Source organism: Pseudorca crassidens, chromosome 2 (genome assembly GCF_039906515.1).
Source record: "Pseudorca crassidens isolate mPseCra1 chromosome 2, mPseCra1.hap1, whole genome shotgun sequence".
NCBI classification, from domain to species: domain Eukaryota; kingdom Metazoa; phylum Chordata; class Mammalia; order Artiodactyla; family Delphinidae; genus Pseudorca; species Pseudorca crassidens.
The window spans coordinates 49,279,948-49,302,201 of NC_090297.1; the positions used below are offsets into that span (position 1 = coordinate 49,279,948).

The window sequence follows — 22,254 nt, forward strand, 5'->3', positions numbered from 1 at the left end:
TGTGGGACTAGATCTATTCAACACGTCAACATGTTTAAAAACAAACAAAACAGAGGGGAGGGGCACTGTTCTAAAGCCAGACTTAAGGGACACAGCAACCAGATGCTGTATATGGATACTGATGGATTATGATTTGAACAAAACAATCAGAAAACTATATTTTGAGACAGAGAAATTTGAATATGCACAGGATACTTAACTGTGTTGAGGAGAATTACTTGATTTTCTTAGCTATCATAATGGTATGATTATGAAAGAAAATGATACTACTTTCTAAAATACATACTGAAGTAATTAGAAGGGAAAGCCCTCATGTCTAGGATTTGCATTAAAATACTTCTGGGGAAAGAAATAAGAGAAAAGGCAGATGAAGCAAGTGTATAAAAAGGTTGCTACTACTGAATGTAAGTGAAAAACGGGGGTTTATTAAATTATTCAAATTATTCTCTATCTTTACATATGCTTTTAAATTTTTATTATCAAAAGGTAAACTAAAAAATTCTTCTTTAGAACAAAACTTTTTCCTCCGCAGCTTCCCTTTTCCTCTGTCATTTCTGCATTTCTATAACTTCATTCTTGATTTTACATCTACATCTTCAGTTCTAAATGGCTCATGAGAGGTTTAAATGTTTCTTCTGAAAAATGAAAGCAGTCTCTTTACACCCTCTCAATCTCCAACTCTTCCCCTTGATTTCTGAAGGTTAAGCATATACTTTTCAAAAGATATGAAATTTTAGCATCAATAATCTCAATGCAAAAACTCACTAGAAACAAATTTAACAGAAAATAATGAGAATAGTAGGTTACCACTTTAAGAGACAGAAAATACAAGGATAATGTCTATGTGACTACTTAAAAATAACAAGACAAAACTTCTGGTTATTATTAGTCTGACAGGATGATTCGATTTGGTATCAACTTGAAAGGCTACTGGAAGACAACAGGAAATAAAAACAGAGAAAACTGTGAAAGAATTTGAAATGGGCATTAGAAGATCATTTGGTATCCTGTCAAATGCATCCTTTGGTATTATCCCAGCCTTTCATGGCTTTAGAGAGATTTTACCACTCTGTAAGTTGTAGAAAACTTAAAACAATGTAAATGATACTTGTCCACAGAAAAGGAAATGAACTATGTCTGGTGAAATGCAACTGATTATTTCCTTATGAATGCATCAGTTTTGCACCTACTTGTACAGTCATCTGAACTAGTTGTAAGATATTACTGGCTCCCTCATTAATAATAAGTTAAATAAAATCTCAGATGTGGTTCATTTTATATTTGTGTAAGTCATGATTTTACCTTAAAATTTTTTTTTTCTCCTCTAACTCATTTCCTTTCATAAACTGCAATGGAAATTGGAGTCTGACTAATTTTTTAAGTGGTCTAATTAAGTATAAATAACTAAAACTTTGAATAGATATTAAAAATTAAGGCCACTTTGACACGGGTCAATTATCCTCTGGAATGATAAAGTAATATGGAAAAGTTTTCAAATAAAATTTTATGATCAACCACTCTTAACATATGAGAATCGGGTATTAAGAAATGGCTGTATTTATTCCCAGTAATAATAGAAATATTTATAAAACAACTGCTGGCATATATCAGGATTCTTCTAGGTACTACATATCAAGTAAAACAGCAATTATTTATGCATAAAAATATAAACTATAATAATTAAGTTCAAAAAAGGAAAAAAGACAGGAAAAAAAATTAAAGCCAAAGAAGCCTCATAATTAGATTAAAAGCTTCCTTTGAAAAAGAAACCAAGACATTTCAAGGAAAAAAATCACCTCAAATTTTAAACATATTTTTCTAAAAATATCATTACTTTTCTCCCCTTTCCCTATAAAAGCAAGTTTTTTCTAATAGCCCATTCATTTCAGCCTCAAGTAGATACACATCACATGCACCATAATATTTTTTTAAGGTTTTAGACAATGTTACTGTCAGGCTTCCTGGCTTCATATGATTCAGAGGCCAATTCAATTACAGTAGCTGCTATGATATTTGCCTTTTCCTCAACACTCTTCTTGTCAGACAAAATGAAATTCTGCAAGGTGAACAGTGTATGTTTGTGTACATTGGCCAACAACGACATTTCACTTCAATGTTAAACACACTCACATTTTCTACTTATGAGATGTATAATATTAATGATTTATGCATTTACTTTGTCCAATTATAAATGTGTAAGAATGATTTACACACGAGTTAAAATCCCCAGCTTCCTTAAAGTTTAAAGAATTTGAAATAAAATGAGATTAAAATGAATGCATTTGTAGTCTGCCACTGATTCTCATGTCTAAATATTAAATGTAGTAACGTTGAAACTCAAGATTTAAAAAATAGTTTACAAATAAAGCTGACATTGCAAGTTCTAAGAACGTTAAAAAATAAATCCTGTTCAAAATTATGACTACAATAACATAACCCCAGACAACTAGTAAGTCCAAATTAATCATTTTTCCTACATATTCTATTATTCTCCATCCTCTTCCCCCTCACCAAGGAAAGGATGGCATAGAGTTGGTGAGAGAAGAAATAATACAAAATTCAGTATAAATGCTTTCAGTTGTAAAATAAATCTTTCAAGTAAATTTCTACCCTGGGTTATCATACAGTTTCTCTTATTCACACCTATTCATATTGTATAATGATACTTACAGAAGGAAAATTAAATAAGGTCTTTCGAGGACAACGTATGGTATATACATATAAATTTAAAATCTGAACATTGTAACTATAATTTCAAAACTGTCATACTATTAAACATCAACAGGTTGATATAACATCTGTTCTTCAGTTTTTCTCCCAAGTTGTTATGGTAACCGAATATGTGGAACATGTGTTTCCTAAATTTAACTGATTATTTCAAGTAAATAAAATTATAACACATCATATTATTAACTACAAATAATATTATTACTATAACCCTATTTTTATCCTTTTTAAATGCTAGTGGATCACAGGATTATATTTAACTAGGCATTTACACATGCTTTATCTCAGAATTCACATTTAAAAAAAAAAGGGCATTTTTTTTCTAATTTGGGGGTGTTTTCTTGATTTAGAAACAAAACAATAAAGGAACTAGTCTATTTTCTGAACAATATACTATACTAAAGTATTCCAAAATTATATGATTGTACTGCGTTGTAGGAGCCGTAGATCACATTCTTTTCAAACATGATTCAGATCCTGTCACTCCTCTAGTCCTAGCTCAAAACCCTCCAGTGGTGTTCCATCTCTGACAAAAGCCAGTCTTTTTTTTTCTTTGCGGGGCTGTAGAGCCTTGCACCCTCCACCTTCCCTTGCTTACCCCATCCAATTACACTGATTTCCTTGCTGGTCGTCAAATACCAGGCTCACTACTGCCTCAGGGACTTGTACTTACTATTCCCTCTGCCTGCAAGGTTCTTCCTCCTGGGAAGCTACATGGCTCACTCTCTCACTTATTTCAAGTCTTCATTCAAATACCATCTTCCCAGTGAAACCTCCTCTGACCCAACCCCATTTCTTTTTTTAACATCTTTATTGGAGTATAATTGCTTTACAATGGTGTGTTAGTTTCTGCTGTATAACAAAGTGAATCAGCTATACATATATCCCCATATCTCCTCCCTCTGCATCTCCCTCCCACCCTCCCTATCCAACTCCTCCAGGTGGTCACAAATCACCGAGCTGATCTCCCTGTGCTATGCAGCCGCTTCCCACTAGCTATCTACTTTACATTTGGTAGTGTATATATGTCCCTGCCACTCTCTCACTTCGTCCCAGCTTACCCTTCCCCCTCCCCATGTCCTCAAGTCCATTCTCTACATCTGCGTTCTTTGTTTTTTTTTCCTGTTTTTTTTTTAACATCTTTATTGCAGTATAATTGCTTTACAATGGTTTGTTAGTTTCTGCTTTATAACAAAGTGAATCAGTTATATATATATATATACATATGTTCCCATATCTCTTCCCTCTTGCGTCTCCCTCCCTCCCACCCTCCCTATCCCACCCCTCTAGGTGATCACAAAGCACCGAGCTGAAAAAAAAAAAAAGGTCATGAAGAACCTAGGGGTAAGACGGGAATAAAGACACGTCTGTGTTTTTATTCCTGTCCTGCCCCTATGTTCTTCAGAACCTTTTTCTTCTTTTAGATTCCATATATATGTGTTAGCATACGGTATTTGTTTTTCTCTTTCTGACTTACTTCACTCTGTATGACAGACTCTAGGTCCATCCACCTCACTACAAATAACTCAATTTCGTTTCTTTTTATGGCTGAGTAATATTCCACTGTATATATGTGCCACATCTTCTTTATCCATTCATCTGTCGATGGACACCTAGGTTGCTGCCATGTCCTAGTTATTGTAAATAGAGCTGCAATGAACATTGTGGTACATGACTCTTTTTGAATTATGGTTTTCTCAGGGTATATGCCCAGTAGTGGGATTGCTGGGTCATATGGCAGTTCTATTTTTAGTTTTTTAAGGAACCTCCATACTGTTCTCCATAGTGGCTGTATTAATTTACATTCCTACCAACAGTGCAAGAGTATTCGCTTTTCTCCACACCCTCTCCAGCATTTGTTTGTAGATTTTTTGATGATGGCCATTCTGACCGGTGTGAGGTGATACCTCATTGTGGTTTTGATTTGCATTTCTCTAATGATTAGTGATGTTGAGCATCCTTTCATGTGTTTGTTGGCAATCTGTGTATCTTCCTTGGAGAAATGTCTGTTTAGGTCTTCTGCCCATTTTTGGATTGGGTTGTTTGTTTTTTGGATATTGAGCTGCATGAACTGCTCGTATATTTTGGAGATTAATCCTTTGTCAGTTGCTTCATTTGAAAATATTTTCTCCCATTCTGAGGGTTGCCTTTTTGTCTTGTTTATGGTTTCCTTTGCTGTGCAAAAGCTTTGAAGTTTCATTAGGTCCCATTTGTTTATTTTTGTTTTTATTTCCATTTCTCTAGGAGGTGGGTCAAAAAGGATCTTGCTGTGATTCATGTCACAGAGTGTTCTGCCTATGTTTTCCTCTAAGAGTTCTATAGTGTCTAGCCTTACATTTAGGTCTTTAATCCATTTTGAGTTTATTCTTGTGTAAGGTGTTAGGGAGTGTCCTAATTTCATTCTTTTACATGTCACTGTCCAGTTTTCCCAGGAGCACTCATTGAAGAGGCTGTCTTTTCTCCATTGTGTATTCTTGCTTCCTTTATCAAAGATAAGGTGACCATATGTTCATGGGTTTATCTCTGGGCTTTCTATCCTGTTCCATTGATCTATATTTCTGTTTTTGTGCTAGTATCACACTGTCTTGATCACTGTAGCTCTGTAGTATGGTCTGAAGTCAGGGAGCCTGATTCCTCCAGCTCTGTTTTTCCCAACCCCATTTCAAACAGCTATTCCAGCACCATGATCACCTCTGCTCACACATTACCTATCTTCTATGGAATGTACTGTGTCCTCCCCAAATTCATATGTTGAAGCTCTAATTCCCAATATGATAGTATTTATAGAGATGGGGCCTTTGGGAGGTAATGTTTAGATGAGGTCATGAGGGTGTGGCCCTCATGATGGAATAGTGCCCTTATAAAAAGAAAAGACACTACTGCAATCACTGTCTCCACCAAGCGGGACATAGGGAGAAGGCAGCTAGCTGTCTGAAAGCCAGGAAGAGAGACCTCACCAGAAACTGAACCGGCCATAACCTTATTATTGGACTTCCAGCCCTCAGAATTGAGAAAAAGTGAATTTCTGTTGCTTAAGCCAGAGCCCTGACCTTGTACTTCTAGCCTTCAAGCCTGTGAAGAAATGAATTTCTGTTGCTTAAGCTACCCAGTCTATGGTATTTTGTGATGGCAGCCCAAGATAATACACTATTCCTCCTCCTTTATTTTCCTCCCTAACACTTATTACTGACTAACATACAATATATTGGTGATTTATTCTGTACAGTACTAGTTTATTCTATTCATTGTCTGTCACCCTTTACTACAGAATAAGCTTCCTTAAGGCAGGGTTTTTTGTCTATTTTGTCACTGAACCTACAATTCCTACAATCTGGCACATAACAAGTAATCAATAAATATCTGTTGAATGCATAAAATACAGATTTAAAACATCTTAAATGTTGATATGGTACGGTAAGAAATAATACACTTCTGTGATGATATTCAAGGAGAACATTAAAAAAATAAAAATATGCAATCTTTAATAAGTTAAATTAAAAAAAAAATCAAAGTTACCAAGATTTGTATTCTCAGAGGACCAAAGAATCTTTCCTAATTTTCTTGATCTTTTCTCCTCCTATGGACCTCATCTACTACAGGCTCTGTCTTCCTCTTACCAATTAAATGTGAAATCCACCTAATACTGCTAACTGTCTAGGATTATTTTCTTTGCTTATTTCCTAAGTGAACTCGCTCTCACTGCTTCAACTATCACCTTTTTTTGGTGACTCTGAAATCCTCATCTTTGGCCTAGACACCTCTGTACTATGGTGCTAGATTCCCAACTGCCTTAGAGGTATACATTACTTCAGGCATACTGTCAGGAATGTCAAAGGACATGAGCTTTAGGTAGAATATAACATTGTCCTCACTTAAGTAGGAAAAAACCTTAAATAAAATCTAACTCAAAATAGGAAGTCTTTAGTAGTACACAGACTCACATAATTCTATATATTGCCTGAGGAATCACTTTCTTCCATTACAGAAATTAGACCTATGATAGTAGGGAATTCCAATCTCTGAATTATGACTATGTGTTCTAATTAACAATATACTCACGCCTTAACTATCAGTTTCACTTCAACCACTGAATTATTCCCAATATTGTAGTAGAGCTTTATTACTTTCAAATTGAATTTTATCACTTGGGGGGAAAATACAAGAAATTATATGAGTTTTTCAAATTAAGTTTCTGAACTAGCATAGTTTATTTTTAGAAGAAAAATATCTCTCAGTTTTTTTCTTTGCCATTGGCTTCCAAATAACATATCAGTTTCTCCAACCATTTTTCTTCATACTCACTAATCAATTCATTATTATTTTAAAGACTTTTCAAAGCACATTTATTACTTCTTTAAAGATCCTTAGTTATCTGATAATGAAATGAAAACCTGGAATTTAGGACAGGCATCAGATAAAAGTTGGGTAGAACTTATTATCCATTTTAAGCGAACCATATATTTTTAGAATTTCACTAAGCAAACATAAAAAAGAAAGGAAATTCTAAGAGAAAACCATGTGGTTATTACGGCTTTAGAGATAGGTTAAGCCTCCCAGGGTAGTATGAGGTCCCTGGGTGTTGGATGGCACTAAGAAGACTCTCAGAGTCAGTGCTCTTCAATACAAACCAGTTACTAATGAAACATGTATTGTCCCAGTCCTATGTTGTCTTTTAAGACGAATAATTACTACACATTATATCAAGTAAATTTCACTGCTGTTTCTTTCTCACATATTTTTTCTTCAAATTAAGAGTATAAATGAAATATATTTAGGATAGGTCTCAAGAAGATATGTCTGGCTGTCCCCAGTGTTCATAAAAGGCACAAAGTATGCTCAAAGTATCAACAAATCTTGTCATTATTCCTTTCAAAATAAATCCAAAATCTGACCACTTCTCTCCCTCTCTTCTGCCTCCATAATCTCTTACCAGGATTATCTCAAGAGCCTATTAAATAGTCTTCCTGATTCCATCCTTGCCCCACTACAGCCCACACAGGAGCTCCAGCTATCACTATAAAACACTTGAGTCAGATCAAGTCCCTCCTCTGCTCAAAACCCTCTCTTAGCTTCCCATATCACTTGAAATAAGAGTCAAGTTCTTACAATGGTTTAGACGACCCTTTACCGCCTGGCCCCCGTACACCTCAATCATTCTCCCCTCCCTTACTACATTCAGCCCCAATGTCTTCCTTGCTATTCCCTGAACACATCAAGCATACTTTCACTTCAGGTCCTGTGATTTGCTGCTTCCTCAGCCTAAAAGATTCTCCTTCCACATACCCACAGGACTTGCTCCCCTGCTTCTTTCCAGATTCTGTTTAGTGAGGTCTTCCTTGACAAACGAACAATGACTAGTACACATCCTCTGCTTCCCAGCCTTCTCTCCTACCTTTAACCTGCTTTGTTTTTCTGCAATGTGCTTATCGCTGTTTGACATACTGTATGTATGTCTGTTTGCTTGTTTATTGTTTGCATTACCTAACTAGAAAGTTAGCTCCAAGAAAACAGAGACTGTTTTGCTCCTTGCTCATTCCCCAGCAACAGAACACAGAACGGTAGATTAGCAATGAACATGAATAAATATTCACGAATGAATTAATGCACCTTATGGTAATTTCTTATCCCAAATGAGATGCAGGCTATTCTTCCTTCAAAATGTATACCACTGTATTTCTACTTTTCTTAAGATAATTCATATTCTTTAATATATTAAGCATCATTTTGTACTTACCTTAGCATCTGCAAATATCAAGACCACGTATTATTTCTTTTGTATCTTTCCTATAATAGGTAGTCAATGTTTGTTCATCTGAATTTGAAGACATATTTAAAGATAGTTTTATAATACAGCTGTATCTGTTGTGTTATCCTTTAGCAAATAAGCCCAAAACCAATTCTTAAATTGGTAAAGAATATTCTGCTTTTATAACCAACCAGCAAATTTAATGCCAGTGAGACAGAAGGGAGCATGTAGCCTGGCTTAAAGATGTCTGACATTCATTTTGTACCTATGTGGAAAGCACAGAAAACATTCCGACTGATGTTAAATCAAAAGGTTTTTAGAAGATAGTGAATACTAGTTGGGAGAAAGCTGCTTCAGCTTGATACATTAATGAATTCTACAAAAATAAAAGAGAAAAAGAAGAGCACACAGCACATGCTTGATTCTATCTTAAAAGAAATAACCAGAAAGCAAACTAATAATGAAGGATTTTTTTTTTCCCTAAGAAAACAAATTCCAGTGTCACTACTGGAATTAAGATCCAGTTGACCCAAAATTTTTGTACAACTCATTAACTGGTGTGTTTAATGATAAGCTTAAATCACTAAGAAAAGATTATGATCAGTATGATGAAAAATACAACTTGAGTTTTAGACTTTCACCAAATTTTTTAAAATTAAAAAGTATGAACCTAAAAAGAGTAAAGCTTCACCATCAAGAAAAGTCAACTAGGGGTGAGGGGGAAGATGGCGGAAGAGTAAGACACGGAGATCACCTGCCTCCCCACAGATACACCAGAAATACATCTACACGTGGAACAGCTCCTACAGAACACCTACTGCATGCCGGCAGAAGACCTCAGACCTCCCAAAAGGCAAGAAACCCCCCACGTACCTGGGTAGGGCAAAAGGAAAAAGAATAAGCAGAGACAAAAGGATAGGGACGGGACCTGCACCAGTGGGAGGGAGCTGTGAAGGAGGAAAGGTTTCCACACACTAGGAAGCCCCTTCGCGGGCGAAGACTGCTGGTGGCGGAGGGGGAAGCTTCAGAGCCGTGGCGGAGAGCACAGCAACAGGGGTGCTGGGGGCAAAGCGGAGAGATTCCCGCACAGAGGATCGGTGCCGACTGGCACTCACCAGCCCGAGAGGCTTGTCTGCTCACCTGTTGGGGTGGGCGGGGCTGGGAGCTGAGGCTTGGGCTTCGGTCGGAGCGCAGGGAGAGGACTGGGGTTGGCGGAGAGAACATAGCCTGCAGGGGGTTAGTGCACCACGGCTAGCCGGGAGGGAGTCCGGGGAAAAGTCTGGACCTGCCGAAAAGGCAAGAGACTTTTTCTTCCCTCTTTGTTTCCTGGTGTGAGAGGAGAGGGGATTAAGAGCGTTGCTTAAAGGAGCTCCAGAGACGGGCGCGAGCCACGGCTATCAGCACGGACCCCAGAGACGGGCATGAGACGCTAAGGCTGCTGCTGCCACCACCAAGAAGCCTGTGTGCGAGCACAGGTCACTATCCACCCCTCCCCTCCCGGGAGCCCGTGCAGCCCGCCACTGCCAGGGTCCCGTGATCCAGGGACAAGTTCCCCGGGAGAACGCACGGCGCGCCTCAGGCTGGCGCAACGTCATGCTGGCCTCTGCAGCCACAGGCTCGCCCTGCATCCATGCCCCTCCCTCCCCCCGGCCTGAGTGAGCCAGAGACCCCGAATCAGCTACTCCTTTAACGCCCTCCTGTCTGAGCGAAGAACAGACGCCCTCTGGCAACCTACACCCAGAGGCGGAGCCAAATCCAAAGGGGAACCCCGGGAGCTGTGAGAACAAAGAAGAGAAAGGGAAATCTCGCCCAGCAGCCTCAGGAGCAGCGGATTAAAGCTCCACAATCAACTTGATGTACCTGCATCGGTGGAATACCTGAATAGACAACGAATCATCCCAAACTGAGGCGGTGAGGTGGACTTTGAGAGCAAGATATATTATTTTTTCCCCTTTTCCTCTTTTTGTGAGTGTGTATGTGTATGCTTCTGTGTGAGATTTTGTCTGTAGAGCTTTGCTTTCACCATTTGTCCTAGAGTTCTGTCCGTCCATTTTTTTTTTCTTTTTTTCTTAAAAAAAATTTTTTTTCTTAATAATTATTTTTTATTTTAATAACCTTCTTTTATTTTATTTTATCCTCTTTCTTTCTTTTTCTTTCTTTCTTTCTCTTCCTTCCTTCCTTTTTCTTTCTTCCCTCCTTCCTTTTTCTTTCTTCTTTCTTTCTTTCTTTCCTCCTTCCTTCCTTCCTTTTTCTTTCTTTCTTCCTTCCTTCCTTCCTCTTTATTTCTTTCTTTCTCTCTTCCTTCCTCCCTCCCTCCCTCCCTCTATCTCTTCCTTCCTCCCTTCCTCCCTTCCTCCCTTCCTTCCTTCCTTTCTTTCTTTCTTTCTTTCTTCCTTCCTTCCTTCCTTTCTTCTTTTTCTCCCTTTTCTTCTGAGCCATGTGGATGAATTGCTCTTGGTGCTGCAGCCAGGAGTCAGTGCTGTGCTTCTGAGGTAAGAGAGCCAACCTCAGGACACTGGTCCACAAGAGACCTCCCAGCTGCACATAACATCAAATGGTGAAAATCTCCCAGAGATCTCCATCTCAACACCAACACCCAGCTTCACTCAACGACCAGCAAGCTACAGTGCTGGACACCCTATTCCAAACAACTGGTAAGACAGGAACACAACCCCACCCATTAGCAGAGAGGCTGCCTAAAATCATAATAAGGCCACAGACACCACAAAACACACCACCAGACGTGGGCCTGCCCACCAGAAAGACAAGATTCAGCCTCATCCACCAGAACACAGGCACTAGTCCCCTCCACCAGGAAGCCTACACAACCCACTGACCCAACTTTAGCCACTGGGGACAGACACCAAAAACAATGGGAACTACAAACCTGCAGCCTGCAAAAAGGAGACCCCAAACACAGTAAGATAAGCAAAATGAGAAGACAGAAAAACACACAGCAGATGAAGGAGCAAGATAAAAACCCACCAGACCTAACAAATGAAGAGGAAATAGGCAGTCTACCTGAAAAAGAATTCAGAATAATGATAGTAAAGATGATCCAAAATCTTGGAAATAGAATAGACAAAATGCAAGAAACATTTAACAAGGACCTAGAAGAACTAAAGAGGAAACAAGCAATGATGAAAAACACAATAAATGAAATTAAAAATACTCTAGAAGGGATCAATAGCAGAACAACTGAGGCAGAAGGACGGATAAGTGACCTGGAAGATAAAATAGTGGAAATAACTACTGCAGAGCAGAATAAAGAAAAAAGAATGAAAAGAACTGAGGACAGTCTCAGAGACCTCTGGGACAACATAAAACGCACCAACATTCAAGTTATAGGGGTCCCAGAAGAAGAAGAGAAAAAGAAAGGGACTGAGAAAATATTTGAAGAGATTACAGTTGAAAACTTCCCTAATATGGGAAAGGAAATAGTTACTCAAGTCCAGGAAGCACAGAGAGTCCCATACAGGATAAATCCAAGGAGAAACACACCAGGACACATATTAATCAAACTATCAAAAATTAAATACAAAGAAAACATACTAAAAGCAGCAAGGGAAAAACAAGAAATAACACACAAGGGAATCCCGGTAAGGTTAACAGCTGATCTTTCAGCAGAAACTCTGCAAGCCCAAAGGGACTGGCAGGACATATTTAAAGTGATGAAGGAGAAAAGCCTACACCCAAGACTACTCTACCCAGCAAGGATCTCATTCAGATTTGATGGAGAAATTAAAACCCTTACAGACAAACAAAAGCTGAGAGAGTTCAGCACCACCAAACCAGCTTTAAAACAAATGCTAAAGGAACTTCTCTAGGCAAGAAACACAAGAGAAGGAAAAGACCTACAATAACAAACCCAAAACAATTAAGAAAATGGGAATAGGAACATACATTATCGATAATTACCTTAAATGTAAATGGATTAAATGCTCCCACCAAAAGACACAGATTGACTGAATGGATACAAAAACAAGACCCATATATATACTGTCTACAAGAGACCCACTTCAGACCTAGAGACACATACAGACTGAAAGTGAGGGGATGGAAAATGATATTCCATGCAAATGGAAATCAGAAGAAAGCTGGAGTAGCAATTCTCATATCAGACAAAATAGACTTTAAAATAAAGACTATTACAAGAGACAAAGAAGGACACTACATAATGACTAAGGGATCAATCCAAGAAGAAGATATAACAATTGTAAATATTTATGCACCCAACACAGGAGCATCTCAATACATAAGGCAAATACTAACAGCCATAAAAGGGGAAATCGACAGTAACACATTCATAGTAGGGGACTTTAACACCCCACTTTCACCAATGGACAGATCATCCAAAATGAAAATAAATAAGGAAACACAAGCTTTAAATGATACACTAAACAAGATGGACTTAATTGATATTTATAGGACATTCCATCCAAAAACAACAGAATACACATTTTTCTCAAGTGCTCATGGGACATTCTCCAGGATAGATCATATCTTGGGTCACAAATCAAGCCTTGGTAAATTTAAGAAAATCGAAATTGTATCAAGTATCTTTTCCGACCACAACGCTATGAGACTAGATATCAATTACAGGAAAAGATCTGTAAAAAATACAAAGACATGGAGGCTAAACAATACACTACTTAGTAACGAAGTGATCACTATAGAAATCAAAGAGGAAATCAAAAAATACCTAGAAACAAATGAAAATGGAGACACGATGACCCAAAACCTATGGGATGCAGCAAAAGCAGTTATAAGAAGGAAGTTTATAGCAATACAATCCTACCTTAAGAAACAGGAAATATCTCAAATAAACAACCTAACATTGCACCTAAAGCTATTAGAGAAAGAAGACCAAAAAAACCACCAAAGTTAGCAGAAGGAAAGAAATCATAAAGATCAGATCAGAAATAAATGAAAAAGAAATGAAGGAAACGATAGCAAAGATCAATCAAACTAAAAGCTGGTTCTTTGAGAAGACAAACAAAATTAACAATCCATTAGCCAGACTCATCAAGAAAAAAAGGGAGAAGACTCAAATCAATAGAAATAGAAATGAAGAAGGAGAAGTGACAACTTTCACTGCAGAAATACAAAAGATCATGAGAGATTACTATAAGCAACTCTATACCAATAAAAATGGACAACCTGGAAGAAATGGACAAATTCTTAGAAATGCATGACCTGCCAAGACTGAATCAGGAAGAAATAGAAAATATGAACAGACCAATCACAAGCACTGAAATTGAGACTGTGATTAAAAATCTTCCAACAAACAAAAGCCCAGGACCAGATGGCTTCACAGGCGAATTCTATCAAACATTTAGAGAAGAGTTAGCACCTATACTTCTCAAACTCTTCCAAAATATAGCAGAGGGAGGAACACTCGCTCCCAAGCTCATTCTACAAGGCCATCATCACCCTGATACCAAAACAAGACAAAGATGTCACAAAGAAAGAAAACTACAGGCCAATATCACTGATGAACATGGATGCGAAAATCCTCAACAAAATACTTGCAAACAGAATCCAACAGCACATTAAAAGGATCATACACTATGATCATGTGGGGTTTATTCCAGGAATACAAGGATTCTTCAATATATGCAAATCAATCAACGTGATACACCATATTAACAAATTGAAGGAGAAAAACCCTATGATCATCTCAATAGATGCAGAGAAACCTTTCGACAAAATTCAACACCTATTTATGATAAAAACCCTGCAGAAAGTAGGCAGGCCATATATGACAAACCCACAGCCAACATCGTCCTCAATGGTGAAAAACTGAAACGATTTCCACTCAGATCAGGAACAAGACAAGGTTGCCCACTCTCACCACTCTTATTCAACATAGTTTTGGAAGTTTCAGCCACAGAAATCAGAGAAGAAAAAAAAATAAAAGGAATACAAATCGGAAAAGAAGAAGTAAAGCTGTCACTGTTTGCAGATGACATGATACTATACATAGAGAATCCCAAAGATGCTACCAGAAAACTACTAGAGCTAATCAATGAATCTGGTAAAGTAGCAGGATACAAAATTAATGCACAGAAATCTCTGGCATTCCTATATACTAATGACGAAAAATCTGAAAATGAAATTAAGAAAACACTCCATTTACCATGGCAACAAAAAGAATAAATTATCTAGGAATAAACCTACCTAAGGAGACAAAAGACCTGTATGCAGAAAATTATAAGACACTGATGGAAGAAATTAAAGATGATACAAATAATGGAGAGATATACGATGTTCTTGGATTGGAAGAATCAACATTGTGAAAATGACTCTACTACCCAAAGCAATCTACAGATTCAATGCAATCCCTATCAAACTACCAATGGCATTTTTCACAGAACTAGCACATAAAATTTCACAATTTGTATGGAAACACAAAAGACCCCGAATAGCCAAAGCAATCTTGAGAAAGAAACACGGAGCTGGAGGAATCAGGCTCCCTGACTTCAGACTCTACTACAAAGCTACAGTGATCAAGACAGTATGATACTAGCACAAAAACAGAAATATAGATCAATGGAACAGGATAGAAAGCCCAGAGATAAACCCACGCACATATGGTCACCTTATCTTTGATAAAGGAGGCAAGAATATACAGTGGAGAAGACAGCCTCTTCAATAAGTGGTGCTGGGAAAACTGAACAGGTACATGTAAAAGTATGAGATTAGACCACTCCCTAACACCATACACAAAAATAAGCTCAAAATGGATTAAAGTTCTAAATGTAAGGCCAGAAACAATCAAACTCTTGGAGGAAAACATAGGCAGAACACTCTATGACATAAATCACAGCAAGATCCTTTTTGACCCACCTCCTAGAGAAATGGAAATAAAAATAAAAATAAACAAATGGGACCTAATGAAGCTTCAAAGCTTTTGCACAGCAAAGGAAACCATAAACAAGACCAAAAGACAACCCTCAGAATGGGAGAAAATATTTGCAAATGAAGCAACTGACAAAGGATTAATCTCCAAAATTTACAAGCAGCTCATGCAGCTGAATAACAAAAAAACAAACAACCCAATCCAAAAATGGGCCAAAGACCTAAACAGACATTTCTCCAAAGAAGATATACAGATTGCCAACAAACACATGAAAGAATGCACAACATCATTAATCATTAGAGAAATGCAAATCAAAACTACAATGAGGTATCATCTCTTACCAGTCAGAAGGGCCATCATGAAAAAATCTAGAAACAATAAATGCTGGAGAGGGTGTGGAGAAAAGGGAACACTCTTGCACTGCTGTTGGGAATGTAAATTGATACAGCCACTATGGAAATCAGTATGGAGGTTCCTTAAAAAACTACAAATAGAACTACCATGTGACCCAGCAATCCCACTATTGGGCATATATCCTGAGAAAACCATAATTCAAAAAGAGTCATAAACGAAAATGTTCATTGCAGCTCTATTTACAATAGCCAGGAGATGGAAACAACCTAAGTGTCCATCACCGGATGAATGGATAAAGAAGATGTGGCACATATATATAATGGAATATTACTCAGCCATGAAAAGAAACGAAATTGAGTTGTTTGTAGTGAGGTGGATGGACCTAGAGTCTGTTATACAGAGTGAAGTAAGTCAGAAAGAGAAAAACAAATACCGTATGCTAACACGTATATATGGAATCTAAGGGAAAAAAAATGGTCATGAAGAACCTAGGGGTAAGATGGGAATAAAGACACACACCTACTAGAGAATGGACTTGAGGATATAGGGAGGGGGAAGGGTAAGCTGTGACAAAGTGAGAGAGTGGCATGGACATATATACACTACCAAACATAAGGTAGATAGCTAGTGGGAAGCAGCCGCATAGCACAGGGAGATCAGCTCGGTGCTTTGTGACCGCCTGGAGGGGTGGGATAGGGAGGGTGGGAGGGAGGGAGACGCAAGAGGGAAGAGATATGGGAACATATGTATATGTATAACTGATTCACTTTGTTATAAAGCAGAAACTAGGGCTTCCCTGGTGGCGCAGCGGTTGAGAGTCTGCCTGCTGGAAGTTGTGTCCCGGTCTGGGAAGATCACACATGCCATGGAGCGGCTGGGCCCGTGAGCCATGGCCGCTGAGCCTGCACGTCTGGAGCCTGTGCTCCGCAACGGGAGAGGCCGCAACAGTGAGAGGCCCGTGTACCGCAAAAAAAAAAAAAAGCAGAAACTAACACACCATTGTAAAGGAATATACTCCAATAAAGATGTAAAAAAAAAAGAAAAGAAAAGTCAACTATACACACCAATTTATTCACTAAGACTTGCGGACTAGCAGGATTTTACTTTTCAGTCAAATCCTTTGAAAACTGATGGTAATCAAAATAGGTGATTATTTATTCTATGTTTTTAGCAGAATTAGCAGAAAGCAAACTAATACAAACGATTTCTTTTCTAGTGCTCTTTTTCTAAGCACAAGAAGTAAAGTATTAAAAATAAATGATACAATAAAAATAATGTCTTGCCTTACGCAGTGTTAGCTTACCTGAGGTATGAGTCTATCCAAGTGCTCAGCTCGATTTCCATGAGAAGGGTGTGTAGATAACCATTCTGGCAACTTGGGAAGACCATGGAGGCTTTCTGCAAATTCCATCTGTTGCCAAAACACTGAACTGGCTCTGACGTCCACACAAGCCTAAAATCAAAATTAATAAAAGCACAAAGTAAGTTTAGTTATGAGGACATTATTTTAAATTTACCTTTATGTCATTACATGTTTTAAAAATATTTTCCATTATCATTTTAATAAAAGTAGAATATGCTCATTGCTTTAAAAAAAAACTCAAAAAAAAACTTCATATAAAGATTTTGAAGTCTAATCTGCTATTAAACTGTACTAAAGAAATTTTACTCTTCATCTATACCACTAGAATAATTAGGAAAATACCTCAAATAAATATAAAGAAAGACAGTTTTGCCCATTTTTGAATCAGGATTTTGTTGTTGTTGAGTTTTAGAAGTTCTCTATATATTCAGATATTAATCCATTATCAGATATATGATTTGCAAATATTTCCTCCCATTCTGTGAGTTGTCTCTTTTTACTCTGTGGATGGTGTCTTTTGATGCAAATTTTTTTCTTTTTTCATGAAGTCCAATTTGTCCATTTTTTCTTCGGTCAACTGCACCTTAGGGAGTCACAGTTAAGAAATCATTACAAAACCAATGTTGTGAAGCTTCTGCCCTATGCTTTTTTCTAACAGCCTTATTGTTTTGGGTCTTACACTCAGGTCCTTAAAAAATTTTGAGTTATTTTCTGTATATGGTGCTATGTAAGGGTCCATATTCTCTCTTTTGTATGTGGATATCCTGCTTTCCCAAGCACTATTTCCTGAAAAGATTGTCCTTTACCCATTTTCCACCCTCAACAAAAAAATGATTTGACCATATGTGTGAGGGTTTATTTCTGGGCTACCTATTCTATTCTGTTAGTCTATATGCCTTTCATGCTAATATCACATTGCTTTGATTACTACAAATTTGTAGTTAGTTTTGAAATCAGGACGTGTGAGCCTTCTAAGTTTTGTTCTTTGAAAAAGATTGTTTTGGCTATTCAGGTCCCTTAAGATTGCATATGTACTTTAGGATGGGTTTTGCTATTTCTGCAAAAAAGAAGTCATTGGAACTTTGATAGGGGTTACATTGAATTTGTAGATTGTTTTGGGTACTGACATTTTAACAATATTAAGTTTACAAACCATAAACACAGGATGTTTGTCCATTCATTTATGTCTTCTGTAAGTTGTTTCAGAAATGTTTTGTAGTTTTCACCATACGAGCCTGTCACCTCCTTGGTTAATTCCCAAGTCTTTTATTCTTGTGGACGCTACTGTAAATGGAATTATTTTTGTAGTTTCCTTTTCAGATTGTTCACTGTTCATGTATAGAAATACAACTGATTTTTGTGTGCTGACTTTATATTCCGCTACTTTGCTAAATTTGTTTACTGGTTTAAACAACTTTTTTGGTAGAGTCTTTAGGATTTTCTACATACATGATCATATCATCTCCAAAGAGAGATAATTTTACTTCTTCTTTTAAAATTTGGATGCTTTTTATTTCTTTTTCTTGCTGACTAGAAACTTCCAGTACTTTGTTGAATAGAAGTGAAAGTGCGCATTCTTGCCTTGTTCGCTATCTTAAAGGAAAAGCTTTCAGTCTTTGCTGCTGTGGGCTTTTCATATATGGTTTTTATTGCAGTGATGGAGTTTTCTCCTTACCTCTATTTTGTTGCATGTTCCTTACCATGAAACGGTGTTGAATTTTGCCAAATGCTTTTTCTGTATCAATTAAGATAATCATGTGGCTTTCTTCCTTCATTTTGTTGATACAGCATATCACTTTGATTAATTTTTATATGTTGAACCATTCTTGCATTCCAGGGATAAATCTCATTTGGCCATGGTGTATAATCCTTTCAATAGGCTGCTGAATTATATTTGCTAGTATTCTGTTGAGAGTTTTTACATCAATGTCCTTAAGGGATATTGGTCAGTAGCTTTCTTTTCTTGTAGTGTCTTTGTCTGGATTTGGTATTAGAATTATACTGGTTTCACAGAATGAGTTAGGAAGTGTTCCCTCCTCTTCAGTCTTATGGGAAAGTTGGAGAAGGACTGGTATTAATTCTTCTTTAAATGCTTGGCAGAATTCACTGGTGATGCTGTCAGATCCAGGACTTTGCTCTGCTGGAAGATTTTGATTACTGATTCTCAATCTAATTACTAGTCACCCTTACTACTGCTTTTACTGTGTCCTATAACTTTTGGTATATTATGTTTTCATTTTCATTCATCTCTAGTATTTATTAACTTCCCTTGGGATTTCTTCTTTGAATTCATTGGTTGTTTAAAAGTATATTGTTTAGTGGAGGCTAAATAATATGCTACTAAACAACCAATGGATCACTGAAGAAATCAAAGAGGAAATAAAAAAATACCTGGAGACAAATGAAAATGAAAACACGATGATCCAAAACCTATGGGACACAGCAAAAGCAGCTCTAAAAGGGAAGTTTATAGTGATACACTCTTACCTCAGGAAACAAGAAAAGTCTCAAATAAACAACCTAACCTTACACCTAAAGAAACTAGAGGAAGAAGAATAAACAAAACCCAAAGTTAATGGAAAACTGATGAATTCATAAAAGTGCTAACAAAAGATCAAGATGAAAAAAAATTAATTACATGGGATTGAGTGAACTGATGAGGATGATTATAATTTTTGTGACTTTCTGTTTGGTGAAAAAAACAGACTGCCAAACGTTAAATAAATAAATAAATTTGAATTCTTAAAAAAAAAAAAAAAACAAAGTTAGTAGAAGGGAAGAAATCATAAACATCAGAGCAGAAATAAATAAAATAGAGACTAAAAATAAAACATAGAAAAGATCAATGAAACTAAGAACTGGTTCTTTGAAAAGATAAACAAAATTGATAAACCTTTAGCCAGACTCATCAAGAAAAAAAGGGAGAGGACTCAAATCAATAAAATTACAAATGAAAAAGGAGAAATTTACAACTGACACCACAGAAATACAAGGGATCATAAGAGACTAGTACAAGCAACTATATGCCAATAAAATGGACAACCTGGAAGAAATGGATAAATTCTTGGAAAGGTACAACTTTCCAAGACTGAACCAGGAAGAATTAGAAAATATAAACAGACCAATCACAAGTAATGAAATTGAAACTGTAATTAAAGATCTTCCAACAAACAAAAAGTGCAGGACCAGATGGCTTCACAGGTGAATTCTATCAAACATTTACAGAAGAGCTAACACCTATCCTTCTCAAATTCTTCCAAAAAATTGCAGAGGGAGGAGCACTCCTAAGCTCATTCTACAAGGCCACCACACCCTGATACCAAAACCAAAGATATCAAAAAGAAAGAAAATTACAGATGAATATCACTGATGAACATAGACACAAAAATCCTCAACAGAATACTAGCAAACTGAACCCTACAATACATTAGAAGTATCATACACCATGATCAAGTGGGATTTATCCCAGGGATGCAAGGATTTTTCAATATCCACACATCAGTCAATGTGATACACTACATCAACAAATTGTGGAGAATAAAAACCATATGATCCCAACAGACACATGAAAGAATGCTCAACATCATTAATCATTAGAGAAATGCAAATCAAAACTACAATGAGATACCATCTCACACTGTTCAGAATGGCCATCATCAAAAAATCTACAAATAATAAATGCTGGAGACGGTGTGGAGAAAAGGGAACCCTCTTGCACTGTTGGTGGGAATGTAAATTAATACAGCCACTATGGAGAACAGTATGGAGGTTCCTTAAAAAACTAAAAATAGAACTACCATACGACCCAGCAATCCCACTACTGGGCATATACCCTGAGAAAACCATAATTCAAAAAGAGTCATGTACCAAAATGTTCATTGCAGCTCTATTTACAACAGCCAGGGCATGGAAGCAACCGAAGTGTCCATCAACAGATGAATGGATAAAGAAGATGTGGCACACATATATAATGGAATATTACTCAGCCATAAAAAGGAACGAAGTTGGGTCATTTGTAGAGACATGGATGGATCTAGACACTGTCATAGAGAGTGAAGTTAGTCAGAAAGAGAAAAACAAATATCGTGTATTAACGCATAATATATGTGGAACCTAGAAAAATGGTACAGATGAACCGGTTTGCAGGGCAGAAATAGAGACACAGATGTAGAGAACAAACGTATGGACACCAAGGCGGGAAAGCATGGGGGATAGAGGGGGGTGGGGGGATGAATTGCGAGATTGGGATTGACATATATACATAAATATGTATAAAATAGATAACTAATAAGAACCTACTGTATTAAAAATAAAATTAAAAAAAAACAGTAAGTGAAATAAACCAGTCACAGAAGGACAAATACTACACAATTCCACTTATATGAATGAGGTATTTAAAACAGTCAAACTCACAGAAGCAGAGGGTAGATGGTGGTTGCCAGGAGCTAGGCGTAAGGAGAAATGGGAAGTTCCTATTCAACAGGCATAAATTTTCAGTTATGCAAGATAAATAAATTCTACAGATCTGCTGTACAACATCATGGCTATAGTTAACAGTAATGTATTATATACCTAAAAATTTGTTAGGAGGGTAGAGCTCATGTTAAATGTTCTTACCACAATAAAAAAAGAAAAAAGTGATAATTATAGATCAAAATACAAATATTTTAAAAATAAATATTTAGCCTATCACAAGCATAACTCACTTGCCTCAGTAAAAATTATGGTAAAGTAAGGAATTTGTGTTTATCAAGTGTCTGTAAGTACATAAAGACAGAAAGAATGAGACTTTCTAGACATTTCCTTTTTAAAAGAGAACTAGTAATGGCCACAGCTGTTCAAAAGAAACATAAAATATGTTTTAGTAAAATACATTGGTCCTGGAATACTTTTTGAGACATTATGCTGGGGTAATGGGAAGAGACTGGGTGTTAGAACCAGAAAGACTGGGTTCAAAATACCAGTTATTTATTTTATTTAAATAATAATCACTTACATGATACTATGTTACAGATATTAATTCATTATATTAACTCATTTAATCGTAACAACCTCATGCAGTAAATCCTATAATTATGCTCATTTTATAGATCAAAGAAACCAAGGCCCACAGAGGTCAAATAATTTGCTAAGGTAACACAGCCAGTAAGTGACAGAGCTACAATTTGAACCCAAGGAGACCGATTCCAGAGTGTGTGAACT

General features: G+C 36.9%; 1 protein-coding gene across 4 annotated transcripts in view; it reads right to left on the reverse strand.

Moving 5' to 3' along the window:
• OMA1 (OMA1 zinc metallopeptidase) overlaps positions 1-22,254 on the reverse strand; it is a 76,589-nt gene that overhangs the window by 13,146 nt on the left and 41,189 nt on the right. For all 4 annotated transcript variants that reach the window (XM_067726320.1, XM_067726318.1, XM_067726316.1 and 1 more), the window contains exon 8: positions 16,993-17,142. In XM_067726320.1, coding sequence (XP_067582421.1) covers positions 16,993-17,142 — 150 coding nt within the window. The remainder of the gene's footprint in view (positions 1-16,992; positions 17,143-22,254) is intronic.